Below are 21,753 nucleotides of genomic sequence, written 5' to 3'. Positions count from 1 at the left end.
CACTTTTCAAATGAGACATCTGCTCGTGGATTCCATTCGATTTTGCGTTTATCCCGTTTCCTTGCACCAATGAGATACTCGTGGAGAGGTGCTTGAATTTCGGCTGCATTCTGCAACGATTTTCTATAAAAATTAACAGCTCCTAGAAATCGTCGCAGATCGGCAATTGTTGACGGTTTTCCGAAATTCAAAATGGTTTCCACTCGTCCTGAAAGAGGCTTGATGCCATTTTCGCTCACCAAATATCCTAAATATTCGGCAGAAGATGTTCCGAAGCTGCATTTATCATATTGATGGATAATCCGTATTCACGGAGTCGATTAAATATCGTCAATAAGTGCTTCCGATGCTCCTCGTTCGATTTAGAAGCGATAAGAATGTCATCGATGTATGCATAGCAAAAGTCCAATCCGCGGAGTGCATGATCAATGTACCGCTGGAAAGTTTGTGCGGCATTACGTAGACCGAACGTCATCACTCGGAACTCAAAAAGCCCAAAAGGAGTAATGACAGCTGTTTTGGGAATGTCCTCGGGTGCTACAGGAATCTGGTGGTATGCTCTTGTCAGATCAATCGTGGAAAATACCTTGCATCCACTCAGTTTGTGCGCAAAGTTACTAATGTGAGCGATGGGACGGTGATAGCGTTCAAACGCCGATAATCTCTACATGGTCTCCATTGTCCGTTTTTCTTCCGTACCAAGTGTAACGGGCTCGCCCATGGACTACTCGATGGTTGGCAAACTCCCTGTTGTAGCATGTAGTCAAATTCGGCCTTTGCTTCGCGCAGTTTTTCGGGCGTTAATCGTCTGGGTCGGTCAAAAACAGGCGGTCCTTTAGTCAGGATATGGTGGTAGATATCATGAGCCATCACTTTCGCTCGGTCAGATGGAATTGTGATGTCGACAAAATCTCATGTCATGATAACTTTCGCTAGATTTCAGTGTTGTCATACCACAAGTTATGGTGCCGGCGAGCTTTGCGATGCAGGATAAGTTGGTCTTTTCGTCGATTATCTTCCTCCTGCGTAGGTCCACTAATAAGCCATAATGATGCAGCAAATCGACACCGATTATTGGTTGTCGAACATCCGCTAAAACGAACCTCCAGGTAAACGGTCGTCGTAAGCCGAGGTCGAGCGTTATGATGCGATGTCCATATGTTTTGATCGGCGTATTGTTGGCGGCATAAAGCTGAAATTGCATTGGCGTGTGCTGATTTTTGTCTTTAGGCAAAACTGAAATAACAGCACCGGTATCCACCAGTAAATGCATGCAGCTTTTCCGATCCAGTATTAATAATCGGCTGGGTTTACTGTGAAAGGGGTCGTCCTCGACCGCCGAAATTCGGGACGACGAATTTAGTTTTCCGAAGTCGCGGAATTATTTTGCCACTTACATGGCGGTCGGCAATTACGCGCTTGTTTCCCAAACCGTTGATGAAAGAAGCAAAACCCTCGATTCCGTGAACCTGATCTTTGCCTTCTGTTGCTCCGTTGTTTGGATCGGGACCGGTTGCGTGTCGTGATTTCCAGTCGGTCAATTCGGCTCAATATTTGCTCCAAGACATCATTTTCCGTGGGTGCCTTCTGAACGGTGGAAATGCAAGGCAGTTGTTGCATCTCAATCATTAAATCCGCCATTTTCGCCAATTTATCGACGTCTGCCTCGTTAGAAATTGCTAACACCATTCGAATATTTTCGGGCAATTGCTCAAGTAGCAACGATCTTAGCATGGCGTCCGTTACCTGCTCTCCGCCAGTGTTTCGCAAGTCCTGCAGGTAACGCGATGGTCTCTTTCCTTCCAAATTCTTCCCTTGAAAAAGTCGTCGCAGCTTGGATTCGGCGGACTCTGCAAATGCTGCCAATATCCTCTCCTTCACGGCTTCGTTGCTGGAGGATTGCGTGCTATCGAGATCACATGCGGAAGGATTTCCGGCTCGGCAAATTGTATCACGTACTTAAATCTTGTTTCGTCCAACATGATGTGATTAGTGTGGAACGCAGCCTCTACCTGCTCAAACCAAAATGCCGGGTCGGGTCGATAAAATGACGGAAATTTTTGTATGCGTGCCGCTTCCACGAATACGCCTGCTGGTCGATTAGCTATCGGCGGCCGGAAATCACAAGGGATGTCTTCGGCGTCTCTGGCGATTTGGATTCGGTGGCCATTTTGAAACTCGGGCTTGGTGTCGATTAAACGTATAGAAATTTAAGATCACTGCACTTTTTATTTTAACTCTAGTCGTCGGGGGCACCAATGTAGAAACATGAAAAAGTATATTTTTAAGGTTCTACCCATTTATTCAACAAACACCGAGAAGGTCGAGAGAAAGAGTGTGTAAAAGAGTCGGATGGCGTCGAATTTATATCCTTGCCGATCCATATAGGCGTTACTTTGTTGAGCATAGCAGCTGTTGAAAGGCCATGTTGGTGCTGTCAAGTCATTACCATGTCGCTACAATCCGACACCAACAGCGCCAACTGATGGTGGTTTGATACAACAAAATCGCAACTAACTTCACTTGATTGCCAAATCGGCCATTTCATATGCAACAACCTAATAATATATGCCGTGACAAGGAGCTTAATATTAGAAAGTTTGATGAAAATCCTAATTAACAAGGTTATAATAGATCAAAGCTCCTCCTTTCCCGTAAATTTACTGTATCCATACAAATACACAAAATTCTTCATACTTGAAGCTCTGATTTCTGATTTGTTTCGCATTAGCTTCGTTGCTGAGGTTGACGCACCTTGATTGGAATGACCAGTTTTATATTCTTCTTCTTGTTCCTCCCCTCCACTCTCCTAGGGTCCAATGCTATTAACATATCATATAACAGAAAATTTTAGAAGATAATGGTCAATAAGGCCAGGGAATACTACATTCCACAATCTTCCTTCATTCTCTTTGAGAAAGGTCAAAATGACCTTCGAATTGACTATAACACTGTAATGGGGACAGAGCTTTCCCAAACGCAGAAAAATGGTGAAAGTTCACCATGCGGATTCTAGACGGAGCGTGAATGTTCCAGGTGGTCAGCCATTCCCAGATCCGATTTAAATGCCGCTGTAGGACGCAAGATGCTAAACGAGATTTGACACCCATTTTTTGACCAGAAATGAAGTATCATTTGCAAATCTAGATCTGATTATATTGCTGCTAGTTAGCATGTCTGATGTATAAATAAGGTACAACATCGCTCCTAGTACGCTTTCTTGCGGAACGCCAGTATTGATGTTATGGTCACGTGCGGTAAAACTTTTGTACCGAATCCTAAACTTCCACCTAATTAGATAGGATCCAAGAATCTCCTACAGTGTACTGTATTGCACCGTTACGGTCTTGAATGAAGTGCTCTAGCACACTTCAAGGGCCTGATCCAATATGGATTGTTGCGCCAACGATTATCATTATATTGTTCAAAAATCTTGCAAGCATTAGCGGAAAGCAGTCTCTACCAGACGTCAGACCTTTGTGTCATACTCCAACTACGTACAGGAATACTGCAGAAAAATACTTCCTCCCCTCTAATGCTCCGTTCATGTTTTCGTCAGTAAGAAAAGGTGAGAGTTTTGCCAGGAGGAGGCTTTCGAAAATTTGACACTACGGATAGGAAAGTGATTGGCCGATATGAGCTTACTAGCGCTCAATCCTCGCCAACTCTACCTCTTTGATTCTTTGGTAGCCTACACATTCAATACGGAATTGGCATTGATAACTCTGGGGTTTTCGTGATACCATTAAAAAAGTCAAGTTAAGATGAAGCTATCGATAAAACAGCTCATAATGGTAGCAATTCCGCGAGATGAGAGAGGAATTGGCAGATTTACAAGAAAGCCAATAGGGAAGCAATGAAAGCGATCGCTGACACCCAGGGGTCCATTACAAATATCTTTACGATAAACTGGACACCCGGGATGGCAAGAAAGATCTGTGTCGACTTGTCAAAAGACGACATCAAAGCAAACAGAATACCAAACCCTTCTGTTGTGTTAATGACAAAGACTGTACTTTATTTACCGACCGACAAGCCACGACAGATTGATGGCGAGAATATTTGTAGGAGACTGCAACGGATGAATTTGTCCACTGGAGTTGACGAAGTAATGAAACAAATGAAATCGGGGAAAGCAATAGGAAGGAGCTCTGGAATGCCAAGAGCTTCTTCAATCGAACTAGTGAGGTGAACCCTATCTGACTGGCAAGAAAGTACCACAGTTCCAATATGGAAAAAGAAAAGTAGTCCAGCGGAATATTCAAATTACCGTCCGGTCCGGTTGCTGTCCCATACCATGAAGATTTTTTAACGCATTCTTGACAACCGCAATTCTTTAATGGAGACGAAGATGTTGAGTTGGATTTGTGACGGGACATGTCATGATCACATTCGAAATGATGATATCCGTGATTGGTATAGGTTTGCACCGATCATTAAAAAAAATGCGAACGTGGCGTGTTCTGTAATTCGCGAGCATTGAAATTGATGATAAAAGACCAAAACGCCGGCCGAAAAAACAGGGTTTTGACTTCATCCAGGTCATGCATTTGATAGAACCAAATGGCGCAACCGATAACGACGTGTTGACCCCGCTTGTAAACGGGACAAAGGCTAAAGGAGAAGACTTGTCAACGCAGCTATGAAATCGAATTCAGCTATAAGCTAGAACAAACCGGACCAGAGAGCTCCGAAGAAGAACAAACTAAAAGGTTATCATGGAGGCTCTTTTGCAAAAGAAAAAAGATTCATTAGAGGCGATCTCGAAACTGCGGTGGATCCTTATTAAATACCATAGCCGGCAGCTGGGTAACCTTTTTTTACAGAGCGGAGGATATGTAGGGAAAGCGATAAGAACGCATCCAAAATCATAGCTCAGAGCTGACATTCATACACAGCCGTCAACCAAGAAACTTGAGCAAGCAAGGCAGTGCCATTTGAGCGAGTAAAGTGCGTATTCAACATGTTCTGTACATAGAAACTGGCGGGCCCTGATAACATCTTGGCATCAATCTACTAATTCCAAATAGATGTAGCAAGTGCATATGCTTGCAATTACCTGGCGTGATGCAAGGGCAATATTTATTCGCAACCCAGAAAAAGGCGCCTACATGGACAAAACTAACACTTTTCTACCGAAAAGACTGGAAAACTAGACCATCAGCTCAGGAGAGATATACTTGCACGTTTCCAGATAGCTGATTCACTGCTAATAAGACACCACTCAACGAGCTTAGTGCAAAAATTAAGAAGGCGATATCCGGAAAAAACTACGATCCCGAACGCATTAACGGAGACCGACGGTGCTTTCAAGGAAGTCTATCAAAATGTGTTAGGGGCTGGAATTGTGCAGATAATTGAGATTTTGTGTCTCCGCAAAGGACTCCCGGTAAACGCTAGGAACGATGAGCTAGTCATGGTCACTAGGAACGTTAACTGTGGCAGAAATGCAGGATAAATATCAGAAATGTAAAATTGGGATAGGTAAGATCTGGGGATTTTCATCACAAGAGGTTCGGGGACAGGTGAGTCATGGAAAGCGGATAGAGATCAGGGGTGTTTTTAGAGGAGTATGAAGGTAGTGATTTGGGCTATATGTGAATTAATGTGAGGAAGATTAGGAGATGATCCTACAGGCCCAGCTTTCCTAGATATTAGAGGAAAATGCCCCGGGGAAGTTTACTTCAACGAAAATCCAAAATCCATTCCACCGAAGTATAACTGCAGAGTATTTTGAAACTGAGCAATTGTCAAAATTCTGTTTTGATGTTTAGTACTATATAATTTGACAGCATATGGGTGAAATAGGCTTTAAATCTCGAAAAGCACAGATTGTTGTGGTGGAAATTAACATCAATAAAGTTGAATTCCATGATTAACATACATTCCCATGCGGAATATTGTTAGCATAGCCAACAATGATGTTAGTTCCACTGTTGTGTCTGTCGTTTTGTCCGGCTTGGTTATAGTTAGAACAACAGCAATTCCAATATTGTCTAAAGTATATTTTTTTATTTTTCAAATATCGATATTTAGGGCACCAATAGTTTTTAATGAATGTTAGTCTCGTTCATTGCTAACTAGGACATGGTCCTCCATCATCATATCCATAATTAAAAAACAAAAAATTATACTTCCGGCATCATCGGGAAAATTAACGTATTTTTTCTAAAATTAATATCGCTAAATGTATCACAGATACATGTTTGGTTTTCTGCCCAATGAAGGGGGTAGAGGAGAGCACAAAATTTAGCTGCGAGTAGAAGTAATTTGCTGCTATCGAAGAAAAGCTATTGAATATTTTCATGTTTTGTTTGTTATAAAAACATCCACTTGCCCCACATATAGTATATTCCTCGAGGATACCTTTGGTTTGAGCCTGATGTTATCGAATGGGCCTTAGCTTTAACGTATCATAATAAGTAACTAAAACATCTAAAATATATCCGAGATTTGAAAACTATGTCAGAAAGTACATACCTGAGTCTTTACCACCCTTGACGCAAATTCCAAAGCCGTGACTACCATCGGGTTGTTGATCTCGGGACATGGTTACCGTCCTTGTTGATAGTTCGTGAATATTTGGTATACTACGATCTCGGTCCCGCTCCCGTTCCCGATAAATCTGAAAATAAATATCAAAACGTGAACTCATCAACTCTAACTTCATATAAAGGACATATTTAATATATCGGAGAGCTCTTAATTCAAGAAAGTAAAAATGTTCTTCTACAAGATCAAATATCCGATCATGATGCAACCTTCAGGAAAATCCTGTCCAAAAGCTAACATACACATATTGAAAACTTAGTAAGCTTAACTACGAGATGTGACTAAATTTGTTGCCTAAATATTTAATGCGGCCTAATGGGGAAGGATATTGTGTATAGGGGAATAAGACGGGGAAGTAGGCAACAGAATGGTAAACTTTTTCGTTATTTCAGTAATTTTGCCAACTTAACTAAATGTCATTTGAATCTCTCTACCTCCAAAAGTGAAGATGTAGTTCCTGCTTGGTAGATAAAAGTTGAGGATTGTGCTAAGTGGTTAGCGACAAGAATTAAATTGTTGCGCTTAATGGTGACATAAGTTGTGGCTTGGAGGCAGGACATAAACCACCCTAAGGAAAAGCCATCAGTAACCACTGCCCCAGTTTTTGGTTGGTGGGGACCAACGGAGCAATTCTGAAACACCTGTAGTGCAAATGACCACGCAATTTTTTCTGCAAAAAAATCCCGAAACCCTGAAACAAATGCAAGTAAAGTAAAGAATATGGCTCCCTTATGGTCCTCTCTTCAAAAGCAGACCCGGTACACTTGGAAGATCTAGCTATGTCACAGCTTTCACCGTAATTTTTCTTCTTTGTTTTCCATCCTGCTGTTGACAGGTAGATGCACATCTCGGTTTGGTACTTCACAAACTTAGTTGATTTTAATAGTATTCTTACGAATATTAAGTAATTTTTTTGCGCACTAGATACACCGCCAGTTACGAAGCTTTTCGTCCAAAAAATGGGAAATTAAGAGTCACCGGCTTTATTCCGCCACAAGAAACCTATAGTATCGTGCACCGAAGCTCGTGAACTTTCATCCATGTCACCAGCGTCATAAAGTCTCTTAAATCCATATGACAACCTTTATAAGATGTCAAAAAGCGAAGAAATAGGAAAGAAATCAGTGTAAGCATTTCACGCCAGCTTTCACCGAGGTAGCAAATACCAATCCGTTTTCAACGCGCGCAACGTTGACGTCAAGCAGGAGCTTTGCAGCACAGAAAGCAGTGGAAAATTCAGTGAGTATCCCGAGTTCTGGCATTGTGAAGCTTACCTTAATAGAGCTACCAAACCATAACCTTGATCAGTCTCAAGAACCCAATTCACAGAGGAAGAAATGTCGCTATCGCTACCTCATTGGGAACAATAACAAGGGATGCTGCCTCCCGCCAAATGGCAAAGTGGATAGTAAATTGCAAATATAATTATTATATAATAAAAATAGGAGAGTCACCGCGTTGTGCTTAAATATAAAATATATTACAAATTAAATAATGTCAATAAAATAATAACAAATGCTTAAAAAAATAGGAATAATTAAAGTAGTAAAGAAGACTTAAAAAAATCGCCAGAAAAAGGATAGTCCCTTCCGCTGGACAACGATCTAAGCATCCTCCAGAGAATCCAACCATAAATCAACCATCGGTTCACCGACTTCGCAATCTTATTAACAGGCACAAGAGCGTTTGTGCCACAAATCCACTAGGCACCACGACCGCGCCCAGTTATGATAAGCGTGAGAATCGACCGCAACCATTGAAGACGAACGACCTACCTGCGCCCTGGCCGCGAACTTCAGGCCGCCAACCGCCATAAGAACCCTAACCCTTTGTCAAAGTGAAACAAAAGGGAAGAGGGTCACCAAAAAGTGGATCACGGCATCCTGGACTAACCCAATACAAACCAACAAACGCACGCGTTCAATGCATCATCGGTTTTCTTCCCCAATGCACTTCGTAATTGCAATCATACCATACTAGCATCTCAAACACCGACTAACAAAATCATCCTCGATGTCGACTATTTAGCCGAGTAATGACGGTAATTTTAAATGACGAACAGTATTCTAGTCGATGTTAGAATCATTGAGTTGAATATCAACTCTTGATGTCAAGCTCGTCGTAAAGAGTTTGAGTTGTTCCCAATACAACCTGCCAATAGGGTTATTCTTTGGAACTGGGATGTATTACTGTCATAAGCCTTCGTTTCTCACTTCCACCCCGAAAGAGATAGTAAATACTAAACCCCGGCAAATTCCTCGCTACATAATTTTTTATACACGTTAATGCTCTCAAATCCGTAGCGATGACTATTACCTCAATCGAAACCACTCCCGTGGTAGTAATTTCGAAGCCGAATATTTTCCCATTCCTAGCAACCATACCTGTCATCAGTAACCACAGTGCTATTATTGTCAATATACAACTCGTTGATCAAGCCATCAACCCACGGCCACTGACAACAAAAAAATTCAGGAACACCATCTGGACTCCCAAATCTAACTTCCCCAAAATGTTTGTGTAGGGGACGGTTTTATGTGGCGGAGTTGTGCCAGAATGCACGCTCAATTACCACAGTTACAACTCCCTCCCAGACGACGACTCCCGGGACCCTTCTACGCAGAGACTATTTAGGAATGAATACTCTCCGCATTATTTCTTCCTAAAGGGCAAGATCCGCGATCTCCACACTTTAATCCCCCAAAGTCTCCTCGCACTTCATATGACAGTCCTCGTACATACAGTCAAAGTCGTCAAATCAGTTCTCGACTTTACAAAACTGCCAGTATGGCAATGATATCCTACCCCGGAACATTTCTACTCTCGAAAAAGTAAACTTCCTTACGAACCGTCTTCTCAAAGCCTACTACACACGGTCAGACGAAACTTTAAACCAAAAGTTAATGCATCAATGCAATCCCCTAAATCCACAACATCGTACTCTAAAATATTCTACCGAAGTGGACGATTCCAAAACACGCTTTTCTCAACCTAGCTCCCTGGATCCATTTGACAAATTAGTTTCATCAAGTTTAAAAGAAATTCACCGACCGTGACAATATCCCAATTATTATCTGGAACAAATGCTCTGCAACCATTACTGCTTTCTGTCCTTTCTATCCTCCTTTAATAACTATTGTTTGCTGAACGCCCACTTTCCTGCGAGTATCAAATGTGCAGACATCACACCCATCCGCAAGAAGAAGGAAAATCTTCATTATATCAGGTTGTTGCACATGAAATGGCCGATTTGGCAATAAGTGAAGTTAGTTACAATTTTGCTGTATAAAACCACCACCAGTTGGCGCTGTTGGTCTCGGATAATGAAGTATAGATACTACATTTAATCAAGGAGTCATTTCAGTTTTGACCATCGTTGTGATAACAGTGAATAAAAAGGAAAAAAGGATGGAAAAGGGCCAAGAACGTATACTTTTTCTGTATGAGTTCAAACTTGGTCATAAAGCAGCGGAGGCGACCAGGAACATTAACAGCGCATTTGGAACTGATACGGTAAGCGAACGAACCACGCGGCGGTGGTTCGAAAAATTCCGGTCAGGCACCGTAAACCTTCAAAGTGTGCCATATGGACATACAGGACCATCGATTGATAACGACGAGCTGCGTTTGCTAGTTGAATCCGACACACGTTAGCCTATGCGAGACATTGCAGAGAAACTGGGCGTACACTATTCGACAGTTTCCCGGCGCTTGCAACAACTTGGAAAGGTGAAAAAGCTAGACAAATGGGTTTCGCATACCCTTACGGAGAAAAACATGGCACTTCGAATGGAAATTTGCAGTTTTTTACACTCCCGTAACAGAAGCGATCCCTTTTTGCACAGAATAGTGTCATGTAATGAAAAGTGGATATTATACGACAATCGTCGCCGATCAACGCAATGGCTAGATGCTGCTGAGCCACCGAAGCATATGCCGAAACCGAGCCTCCATCCGAAGAAGGTAATGGTGACTGTTTGGTGGTCTACAGTTGGAGTTATCCCCTATTCTTTTTTGGCACCTGGAGAAACGATAAATGCACAGCAATACTGTGCCCAAATCGAGGAAATGCACCAAAAACTGAGTATACAACTGCCAAGATTAGTCAACAAAGATGGTGTGATACTCCTTAACGACAATGCACGACCTCATGTTTCCAGAACAACGGTTCAAAAGTTGAATGAATTGCAGTATGAGACTCTGCCTCATCCACCATATTCACCGGACCTTTCGCCAACCGATTACCACTTTTTTAAGCATTTGGATCATTTTTTGGCGGAAAACCAATTTAGGAACCGAGAGGCTGTCAAAATTGCCTTTAACGAATTCAGTTGGACTTCTACGAAACTGGCATACTTGTTCTTGAATCTCACTGGGAGAAGTGTTCGCATTTCTGTAAGCTAGTCTTTAGCTTCCCAAGTTAAATTTCGACATCAGTTGTCCTCGCCGTATATTAAACCTGCTGGGATCGTGCGAGGCTCTGTCCTTTCCGTAACCCTATTCTCTCTATGTAAAGCAAATATCAATTAGACTATTCGCAATCACAACCTAATCAAAATCCTCCAATATATCGATGACCTTATCGTCTGTACCTTGACGAATGATATTATAGGGGGTCGTCTGATATGTAAACGAATTTCATCAATACTTTACAAAGTGAAAACTTGATCTCAACTCCCGAATAAAGATTGTCTTTTGCGGAAATAAAATAAGGACCTTTCAATATCAAGAACCGGTCCCTTAACATCAATCCATCCCGCAGCTAACTTGTCCTAAATTCCACATTTCCATTTCGTCTGAACTTTCAGCGTCTCATTGAGCAGGGAACGACCTCTCAGATAATCCTACACTAACTTCAAGAGGTAGCCCGGTGCATGAAAAGAAATTTCTAGTTTGCCTAGCACATTTGCATACGTTACGTAATTGAAGTAATTTCTACCATCAAACGTGGAGCACTACCAATCGAAATCAACGGGCGCGCCATGAACCGCATTCATGACCTCTGTGACAGCATTCATTGTGGATTTTCCTGGTCTAAAACTGAACTGTTTTAGGGATAAATTCGGGGCGGCACGTAGCTCTCGGGCTAGTTTACTACTAATGACCTTTTAATGGATTTTCTGATTGTGGAGAGAGTGATCGGTATGCAAACGGCAACCCAGAATCTGCTACACCTTTGCTGATCAGCGGGGAACCCGCCGCCTTCCAACGGTAAGGAAAAATGCCCATCTTCAGATAAGCGTTGCATGCGCTGAGCAGTAAGTACGGTCGATAGCGGAACACCAGATTGTACAGCTCTCCCAGAATCTGGTCCGGACGACTTTTTTTTCATAAAGAGAACTGCCTCGTCCAACTCTTTTATGAAAGATGGACAATCCCTGACACTGCGGCTCATTACAATGGAATTAAGAAGCATAGCTATATTTAGCTTTTGTTTTATATGTATTTGGGTTATAACTTTAAAAAAACACCTTCCCAACGTAATTTAAAATATATGGATTCCTTTCAGAGTTCCAGACCGGAGACCTTGTCGCTATCTAAGCGTCACTGGAAGCCGGGAGAGCACTCGAGTGGTAGTCGTGACAACAGGAAACGACATCCGAATCCGACCGGAGCCAGTTGCTAGGCTGGTAAAATACTGTGAGAAAAGGGCGTTACACTTTTCCTCGGCTGCGATGCCAACGGCTATCAGAAAGTCTGGGGAAGCAAAAACACCAATCGAAGAGTTGAGTACTCTCTTGATTTTATTCTCAGCAGTAAGTTAGATATATATAACATAACACTCCGACATTCGTGACCAGCACTAGATAATAGGTATCTGACATAACTCTAGACGAAACTCTAGATGAACGAATTGGAGGGTGTCGGATGAACCCTTTATGTCGGATCACAGAATAGTCAAGTTCGACATTGAGGGCAACTCCGAAATAAAAAGAATAATAAGGAATACCAGGAGAACGGATTGAGACTCCTATCCAACGCACCTGAACAACAACATGGCTTACCTACAAATGGGCTGTGATATCGGGAACGAACTGGAACTAGAAACAGTAGGGGAAGACCGCAAGAAAGTCGTCATTGATGCTTATGAGGCCAGCTGTCCAGAGGAGACATGTGGTATCAATGTGGTCAGTGAAGCAAAACGGAAAAGCCTCAAAGAATTATGCGAAGGGATCGAACAAACCAGAGACGATAAGGCCAAAGACAGGGCAATACCTTTTGTCTGCCTGAAGAAGAAAAGTGGAACATTTACCGAAAATTCGGAGCATACAGTACATCTGCTTCTAAGAACCCATTTCCAGAAGTCGACAATATTCTGTCTGACACGCCAACAACTAACAAAAGGGGAAATAAGGAAAACGAAAACTAGCAGAAGCGATATGCACTGAAGCTAGAATAAAAACGGACAGTGGGAACTTTTAAACCATTGAAATCACCCGGAGTAGATGGCATCTTCTCAAGGGAGGCCTAAAAATCAGAGCCTCTTCTGAGGATGGCAAGGGGCAGCATAGCCCTGAGATATATACCGAGGGCATGGAGGCCGGCAAAGGTGATCTTTATTCCGAAAGCGGGTAAAAATGATCCTTTTCATTCGAAATCTTTCTAATCAATCTGTCTGACTGTTGATACTTAAGACGGCGGACAAAACAACTGTAGTAGTACTAATATTCTAAAGCGCAATCAACTACATCAGTGTCAACATGCAAACCGGGCAGCACCAGGTCAACCGAAACTGCTCTGTACTAGCTGACGGATGTATTACGGAATATCATAGTAACAAAAGAAATAGCCCTGTGTGCGTTTTTGGACAGCGAAAGAGCGTTCGATAACATATCGCACACAGAGATAAGAGACGCCCTAACCAGCAAAGAAGCCGGAACTGCCATGGTCTTCTAGATAAGCAAAATGTTAAAGAGTATTTGAAATAATAAAAAACTTGTTTTTTCTTATTCGCTAGTGTTGATATTTTTATCTTTTCAAATACCGATATTTCGGGCACCACTTGTTCCCTTTATCAGTGCTAACAAGACTTTCAGCAATCACTTGTTCCCTACATCAGTGTTAACAAGACTTGTTAGCACTGATGAAGGGAACAAGTTGTTCCCGAAATAGACGTATCTGCAAAAATAAAAATATCAGCAAAATAAGTTTTTTATTATTTCAAATAATTAATCGCTGGAAACACCGCATAATTACCCTCAGTTAAGTAGAGTAAGCAAATGAAAGTGCCCACAGATGCAAATTCTATTGTCGTGAACACCATTCAAGGTTATCGACAGGTTGGGGTAATATGTTGCTTATGTTGAGGGTGACTGTAGGAACAAATATGAGGATACCCTGTCTGATAGAATCCAAGCTGGGCTAAGAGTTACTAGTGCCGCCTAGTGCGAGAAGGAGAGGGAGCGCATCAAACCAGCTAAAGCCACCATAGTGCCATTCACTAGGAAGTGTAAGCTTGACCACCTAAGAGCCATTAGGTTACATGGTACGCAGGTGAAACGAGAAACAGACGGCAAATATTTGGGAATTACCCTCGACTAAAAATTATTCTGGAAGACTCATGTCTTAAACACTTGTCGGTAAGTTGCACCCCGAAGATACTACTTTTATATACACTGCAATGGTGAGGCCTATTATTACCTATTGGGCGGTATTCTGGGCAGAAAGGACTGAACTCAGCACACAAACCAGGGAGTTATACAAACTGCAAAGACTGACTTGCGTGTGTATAAGTGGGGCAATGAGGACACGGAACCCAACGGAATTCCTTGAGGTCCTTCTTAGATTAACGCCACTCCGTCTGCATATACAGATTCAGGGGAGGAGGGCGATTTTCAGGATAACCGGGGGTTTCAGTGAGGCGGGGAGTTGCTTAAATCGAAGGAAGATTGATATTCTTTCTTGGCGGTACCCTGAATTACTGATATTGAAGGATAACAAGAGAACGAAGTTTTATTTCGAAACACATGGCAGTAACAGGGCAAACTGGGAGACCACGGCTGTGAAATACGGCCTAAATCAGTAACTGATTGCTTGGTACACAGACGAATCTCTCAAAGCCGAGGGAGCGTGCGCCGGGGTAATTGGTCCAAGGAAAAAGTACTAGGAACTAATGAGTAAGCACCCTAGTACATTCCAGGCGTGCCACATTTTAACCTCCAAAAGAACTAGAGGGGGCAGAACATTGCTATTCTGACCGACAACCAAACGGCGATCAGTGTAACTCTAAACTGCCTTGAGAGACTAAATAGCTCGGTTTGCACAATGTCCTTTGAATACTCTGGGTTTCAGGCATTGTTGGATTGGAAGGCAATGAGGCAGCGGGCGAACTGCCAATTAGAGACGCCTCTACATGGGCCAGAACCCTTCCGTGGAATTGGAAACGGATTCATGGCTATGACTTTAAAAACTGAAGAGGAACTGAGGAAACTATACTGGGCTAGCCTACGAGGAATGGGTCCTTATGGGGAACACGAACCCAAGCGCACAAAGAAGTGCTAAAACCTCACTAAGAACAACTTCCGGATTATATTGGGAATCATTCACTGGTCACTGCCGACTAAACTATCACGAGGGAAAGCTGGGGATATCTACAGACACTTTATGCAGGTTCCGTGCGGAGTGTGTCCAAACCTCCATACACGTTCTGGGTCAGTGTCCGGCACTAGTGCAAAGTATGTCGAGGTACCTGGGAGAATACCTAATACCAGATGATAAGTAGAAATACTTAAGTAGGAAATATATTAAAACTACTGACAGTTAGACTACCTTGATATACTACAGTTAATAGGTACACGATAACCAGTAAAAGACGCACAATAATTCTTTAAGGGCACAGTGCAGCTTCGCTTAACTGAATAATAATACAAATAATAATAACTCCGCCGTATCCATTCCCAAGGCGGTTGTAAAAGTAGGAAGGATAGGGAACTTCAGTCAGGCTGAACGCTATCGCAGCGTCTCAGGGGATAAGTGAAGGAAAGTGCAGACTACTCAATGCGGAACCTGTCAACATATATGGCAGTTAGGAATAAAATGCAAACCAAAAAATGGGGAGAAGGAGAAATTTAAGGTCCCGCGTAATGGACAACCGCTAATCATGGGGCGGTTCAATGTCTAGGCGCCGCGATGACAGAAGCATTGCTCCGGCTGCCGCAGCTGTTTCGTCACAACCTACGGTGATCACCTCAGCAAGTTCGCGTAGGTAGTGGATGAAATAGACTGACAATATGAACCTCTTACCTCATCCGCTCCTACTACAAAATAACGGGGGCAGGTATAACATCTGACCGGAATGGATTTATATTTTCAATACAGTCAATTCAAAATGATGTTAGAAAGTCGAAATACTATACTTACTTGGTGTGTCGTTGATGGCGGACTACTAGCTGGACTACGTCGACCTCGATCTCGTGTCCCGTTACTATAATGGTAACTTGTAGGAACTGAGGCTGATGTTGTTGAACCGAACATCCTTAGCACCTGTTCGGGGGAGATGGGTCGCTTTTTGCCGTTGTGACGTGATGAATTCGGTACAGCTACTCCACTTCCCGCTCCCGCACTCGACGCGACACCCAAAGCACCCGGTATATGACTCGATGACGACGAACTTAAATACGTTCCGCGACTGGGCAATGATCCACCCTTTGATGCAACCCCGGCCGTATTGTAATAATAGTGTGGAGAATGAGGACGTTCTACGATCGTATACGAGGTCCCGGGTGGCGAATAGTATAGTCCGGAACGACCGCGCAATGAGCTCGTACTGTTTCCGATTCGCGCACTTATTCCGTACGGATTTCCGCCACCAGCACCGCTTACACCGGAGCCTGATCCGCCGACCATCATTACACCCGACGCTGAACCTGCACCGCCAACACCGGGAACGACAATGTCTTCGGCCTCGAAACTGTTGGAGCGCAAGTGACTTCCTCCACCGCCACCGGCACCGGGTGGAATACCGCCGCCTCCTCCACCGCCTCCCACTAAGGAACTGTGCGGGGGATGATAGCCACGTGAACTCCATCGAGATGGACCTAGGTCGCATAGTTCCGCATAATCGTTGCCGGCTGCGCTCATTGTTAGGGGGTCTCCGCCGCCACTTTGGGCGCCCCCTAAGCGCATTACCAAACACCTGAAAAGTAAAAAAGATAGAAGTTAACATAAGTAGTTCTACTTAGGGATGTGTAGGAGGATACTATTAGAAGGTCGTTTTCCAATGCTTTCACACAAGTGGAGAATTAAAGGATATGTATCTAGTATAACCTTGAGTGCTCTTAAAAAAGAAATGAAAAACTGAAGAATATTCTCAATTCGAATTAATGAGGTGTTTGCCAGGTATTATTCCTTGGCTCCATATATCTCGGAAGTCGTACTGGTCGAAAATTAAAAACTTCAATATATTATTAATTATATTATTCTCCATCTCTGTGGTAAATTTATATTAACTATTTCCGTCCCGACTGAAGGGAAGATCCACGATGACCACATTCAAGTGAACTGACACTTATATGGATGCAATTATGCTTTTGTGATACCAATTCTAACACTCTACATATATCCTCGCTCCTCACGCCAGGCTAATTCGATTAATGCACTTGACTGTTTCAGTTTGAAGTTGCTCGATAGGTATTACATGAGTACGCTTGGGTATTACACATCTCGGGCAATGTATACAGACGTATCTGACTAGCAACCAGGTCAAGATATTCTTGAGCTGAGATAGTTTGGAAATTGTTCTACTCTCCAGCTAATCCAAGGACGTAAGACTGCTTATCAAATTCAAATGGGAACAATAGTGTGCAGAATGACAAAATAGCGTTCGGGGTCAATGGGATGGTTACGTGTGGTTTAGCGGACAAATTGTATTCAGTGAAGTAGTTGCGTAATTAATCGATCTTTTTCAATTGCAATAAAAGTGATTGAAATGTGACTAAGTTAGATGATTGAGAGTCAATCTTAAAAGCACTCAAGTATTGACGAATCAATTGTATATTAGGTTTGTGAAAAGAGGGGCACTCAACAGACCTCTTTGGGAGATGCAATTGCTAATTAAAGGGGCCAAATCTATATAGGTAAGCCTTTTTCCATTATCACTGTTTCAGAAAATTCACAAAGATATACAGGATAGGCCGATTCTGACTTTTATGTCATTTCATGGAAAATATATCTTTCGCCATTGATCCTTGAAATTTTCTAAAGAAATGAAAACCCAAAAAATTGTGCTATGTGGTGATAGTCAAGAGCTGCAAGAGTTGAAAATGAAAACAACTGGCGAAAACAAAGGATCAGTAGCTCATAAAAGCGAGTTTATTTCCAAAATGTAGAGTTATTGATGCAATTGATTGACAAAAAACCGTTAACAAACAAGCGTAGATCTATGTGAATTGCTCTTTCGTTTTAATAGTATGCAGTGAGCGGCTGCGAATTTAATCCCTGTCTGACGTTTTCGTACATAACAGTTGATGCGTTTTCTTTCCAACAGAGTCGGGAGAATCCCGCCAAATACAGTGCCAAGCGTAACTAAGAAGGGAAGAAGGAAAAGTCTCTATAGTCTGAATAACCACCTAGGGGTCTTAGGGAGTAGGTGGGGCCTTTTTAATAATATTCGTTATTCATTTATAACCTTCACCCCACAGAGATAGCAGCCTGTATGGTAGAGATTAAGAACTCACTTTAAGTATTTCCTGCTTCTCATAAAATGCAATGAAAAACATTTCAAATTTTGGACTAGCTACCTGCAAAATTTTGAAACTTTCTCGCTTTCGTTATTTTGTCCATAATCCCCCTTGACAGCCTCCGACCACGTAGGATGGATTCATTTGGTTCCGATATGTGAATCAATGGGAAATAGCCTATTCCAGCTCCTGGTTTCGTTTTGGTGGGTCGGATAGAGATACAATTGTTCTTTACATGGTTCCCAGCTAGGCTGCAATTCTTTTTCCTCAAAAGCAAACAATCCTAGGCCTCACTTCCTCATTCCACCTTGGAGAGTAGAGATTCCTTGGTAGTGTACTTTAAGAGCTTGTAGTTTCTTGTATTTCCCTTTGAGACTAATCGTTTAGTGGATAACTGCCTTCAAGCAGTCTCTGGCTCTACGAACCTTTGGGGTTCTATGTTGGAAGGTATTTCCGTCTGAACTTTTGAGAGTGTACGAGTATTTCCCCCATTTTCATTTCAAAACTTAACACTCTTTCTTCTTCGTCGGGATGAAGTGAGGGGGAGATGGAACTTTGATGGAATACGGATGTGGTCGGCCAATGCTGTGCCGCGCCGTCCTTAATGTTTGTTCTCTAATTCCCAAAGGATTGAATTTTCGTTATCCCTTTTGTTTGATTTTGGTTATCTATGTAGTATTCTGAGATGGGAAGCAACTCGACGGATGTTTCTTCATTCGATAACGCACTGTGTGCAGATATATTTTCGTCCATAGATTGTACACAAGTTTCAGGGCTAAAATGGCATTCAAGCTCCGCCATGTTAATCACATAGCATGCTGGTCCCAAGTCCAGCTGAAGGAAGAGGATTTCAGGCAACGTACTTTGTCCCAACAGTTAAACAAAAATAAAAGGCTTAGATTAGGGAAAGAGATAAATAAAGTATAGTTGGTGTTATTCCACTATGCTAAATCGTACCTGATCTCTCTTGGTGACAGATCCCGACCAAGAAAATGCATTCAATATCGTTAAAAACAAAATGATCGGATTGTGTAACAATGTGCCACGCGGCAGGACGGGCCCCGATACTGTCGAGAAGTGGGTATGGGTTCTTCATGAACGCCAGAACTTAACTAAGTTAGTCCGAGCAAAGCAAATATGTGCCTGCACGCTAAATATTGGCACTCCGACTGAAAAGACGGAGTAACTCGAAAGAGCCCTTCCGAAAAGGTGCATTAATATCTACGCTGTACAAGAAAGCGAATGCGTTAAAAATGGCTGAAAACTTCTCTATTTGGGTAGCCCACACACTCAATACGGTGTTAGCATTGCTATTTCATAGGATTTCCGTGGCGCTATAAAAGAAACCGATCGATCTGATGACCGGCTGATGAAGCTCGCCCTTATATTACCCAATTGCACTATCCATTTATTCACCGTGTATCAGCGCAGATAGGTCAATCTGTTGCCGACCTTAATGGTTATGTGGGTGAAAAGGCAGACGGTAACAGGTGCCATGGGGAAAGGGGTTTGGAGCGCGCAATGAGGGGAGATTTTACGCACACCCATGACCTTGTACTTACGAATATATGGTTCATCAAACCATCTTCTCATCTTCCTACATTTTATAGTGGGAATAGTAAAACACAAATCGACTATATTCTCAAATGACGCCGACATTTTGCCACCGTCACTGATTGCAAAGCCGTTCGCTATAAAATCATCGCACCTTAACATCGGTCATTGATTGCCGTGCTGCGAATCAAGCCAGCGATAAAACAGCGTGAGAACGCACTGGCCAGTCGCACATTAAATGGTGGCGATTTCGTGAGAAAAAAGAAGAAATTATATCACTTACGCGAGTGCCAATTATTACGAAAGTACAAGAATCTTGGAACCAAATTAAAGACACGATCCACAACGTTGCCTCTGCAACCCTAGGAGTCCCCAAGCCAGGGAAGTGGTTCATCAACCGAGATACTTGGCTTTGGAATGACAATGTTGAAATGAAGGTCCTTGAAAAGAAACGCCTCTACCACAAGTTTCGCGACGACAAAACGCTCACCAATTGGGTCCATTACAAAGGTCTTTATAGTAACTGGACCCCTGAGATGGCGAGAGAGATCTATATCGACTTGACAAAAGCCGACACGAACGCACATAGGATACCGAACACTTCTGTTGCGTTAATCACAAGAAGGTTACTTTCGTCAAGAAGTGCTCTCTCAGCAATAGAAAAAGTGATCTCGAGAAATTTGTCCAAAAATGGAATGATCGCCTCATGCAACATGATCTCAGATTGAATCTGAATAAAACTGAATTTTTGACGACTGATCACCATTAAACAGGCACAATCAATGTCAATGACAGTAACTTGCACAGAACTGAGCGATCTAAATATCTCTCGTCAGTGCTATCAGCCAATGGCGAAGTCCATTATAAAATTGCTTCACGCATTAGCATAACCTGGAAAAAGTGGCGTTCAAGAGCTTGTGTTCTTCGGAAGCGCTCTATATTGGAGGGGCATTCCGAAGAAGCTAATAGTTATTATCAGAGAGAGAGAGAGGGATAAGGTAGCGCAAAATATCACGTGCTGCGTCTACGTGAAATCTCAGAGGAATTCGAAGTACAAAACGAAGCCTGCTGGAGTTGCATCTTGTCCCCAATATTATTTTTTCTTGTTATCGGAAACGTTCTGCATTCAGCATTGCCCGGGGAACGCGGCCTATGCTGGTAACATTTTTTCTGCCGACGTAGCATTGAACTTGATGTCGCCCTATGCATCAAGAGCGCTAGATCTCGTTCGCCGCTCCAAAATATGAAAATGCGGTTATTTCAAAAACATCAACGGAACGGAATGGAAGGTTAGTTGTCAAATGAAAACATCGTCAGATTTATAGGAAGAGGTCTTTCCGAGAATGGTTCCAGAATTTAAGTGTGCATCTCGTAACCGCTCACTCTCCTCCTTTCACAACTAACGTCAATACTGACAGTTTCTTCTTCTTTCCTTTTGGTATTCTACATGACTATATTTGGTGCTCAACATAGAATGCTATGGGAGGGTTGTCAGTTGCACGGCTAGGTGTAACATACACACAGACAAACAAGCAGTCAGGGAGACAGACAGAGGCCTGTGAGTAGTTACCGGATCACCTAAAATACACCCTCGTGCAGACTAGGATATATTCAACGGATTTTTAGCTACAGTATGCAAAATTCGTATTCGTACACCCATTTTTTACCTATTATTTGTTATTTTTAAGTCAAATATAACATTAAGAGATAAATAAATTGTATATTATTATAGCAAATGAAGAGGTTAATTCATGTACATAATAACAAGTATAAAATATATTTTAAACTTAATAATAAAAACAGTAATTCATATAAAACTCAAAACAAAATTCGTATTCGTACACCTACAGACTTCAAAAAATGTGCCAGAAATATAGTTTTAGTACTTCGTGGGAAATCCTTTTTGTTTTATTATTGCTCTAAGCCTATTTGGCATTGATTGAACTAATTTTTGGGTTAAGTTCGGTGA

The 21,753-nt window shown here is 42.3% G+C and overlaps 1 protein-coding gene across 9 annotated transcripts in view; it reads right to left on the bottom strand.

The window, feature by feature from the left end:
* The window catches only part of LOC119647532 (whirlin), a 406,732-nt gene that overhangs the window by 262,581 nt on the left and 122,398 nt on the right, over nucleotides 1–21,753 (bottom strand). For all 9 annotated transcript variants that reach the window (XM_038048514.1, XM_038048513.1, XM_038048518.1 and 6 more), the window contains exons 3-4: nucleotides 15,913–16,687; nucleotides 6,481–6,625 (exon numbers count right to left, since the gene is read on the bottom strand). In XM_038048514.1, coding sequence (XP_037904442.1) covers nucleotides 6,481–6,625; nucleotides 15,913–16,677 — 910 coding nt within the window. In that variant the 5' untranslated portion in view covers nucleotides 16,678–16,687. The remainder of the gene's footprint in view (nucleotides 1–6,480; nucleotides 6,626–15,912; nucleotides 16,688–21,753) is intronic.

The sequence above is a fragment of the Hermetia illucens genome, chromosome 2 (assembly GCF_905115235.1).
Source record: "Hermetia illucens chromosome 2, iHerIll2.2.curated.20191125, whole genome shotgun sequence".
Classification (NCBI taxonomy): domain Eukaryota; kingdom Metazoa; phylum Arthropoda; class Insecta; order Diptera; family Stratiomyidae; genus Hermetia; species Hermetia illucens.
This window is presented reverse-complemented; position numbering and strand designations above follow the sequence as displayed.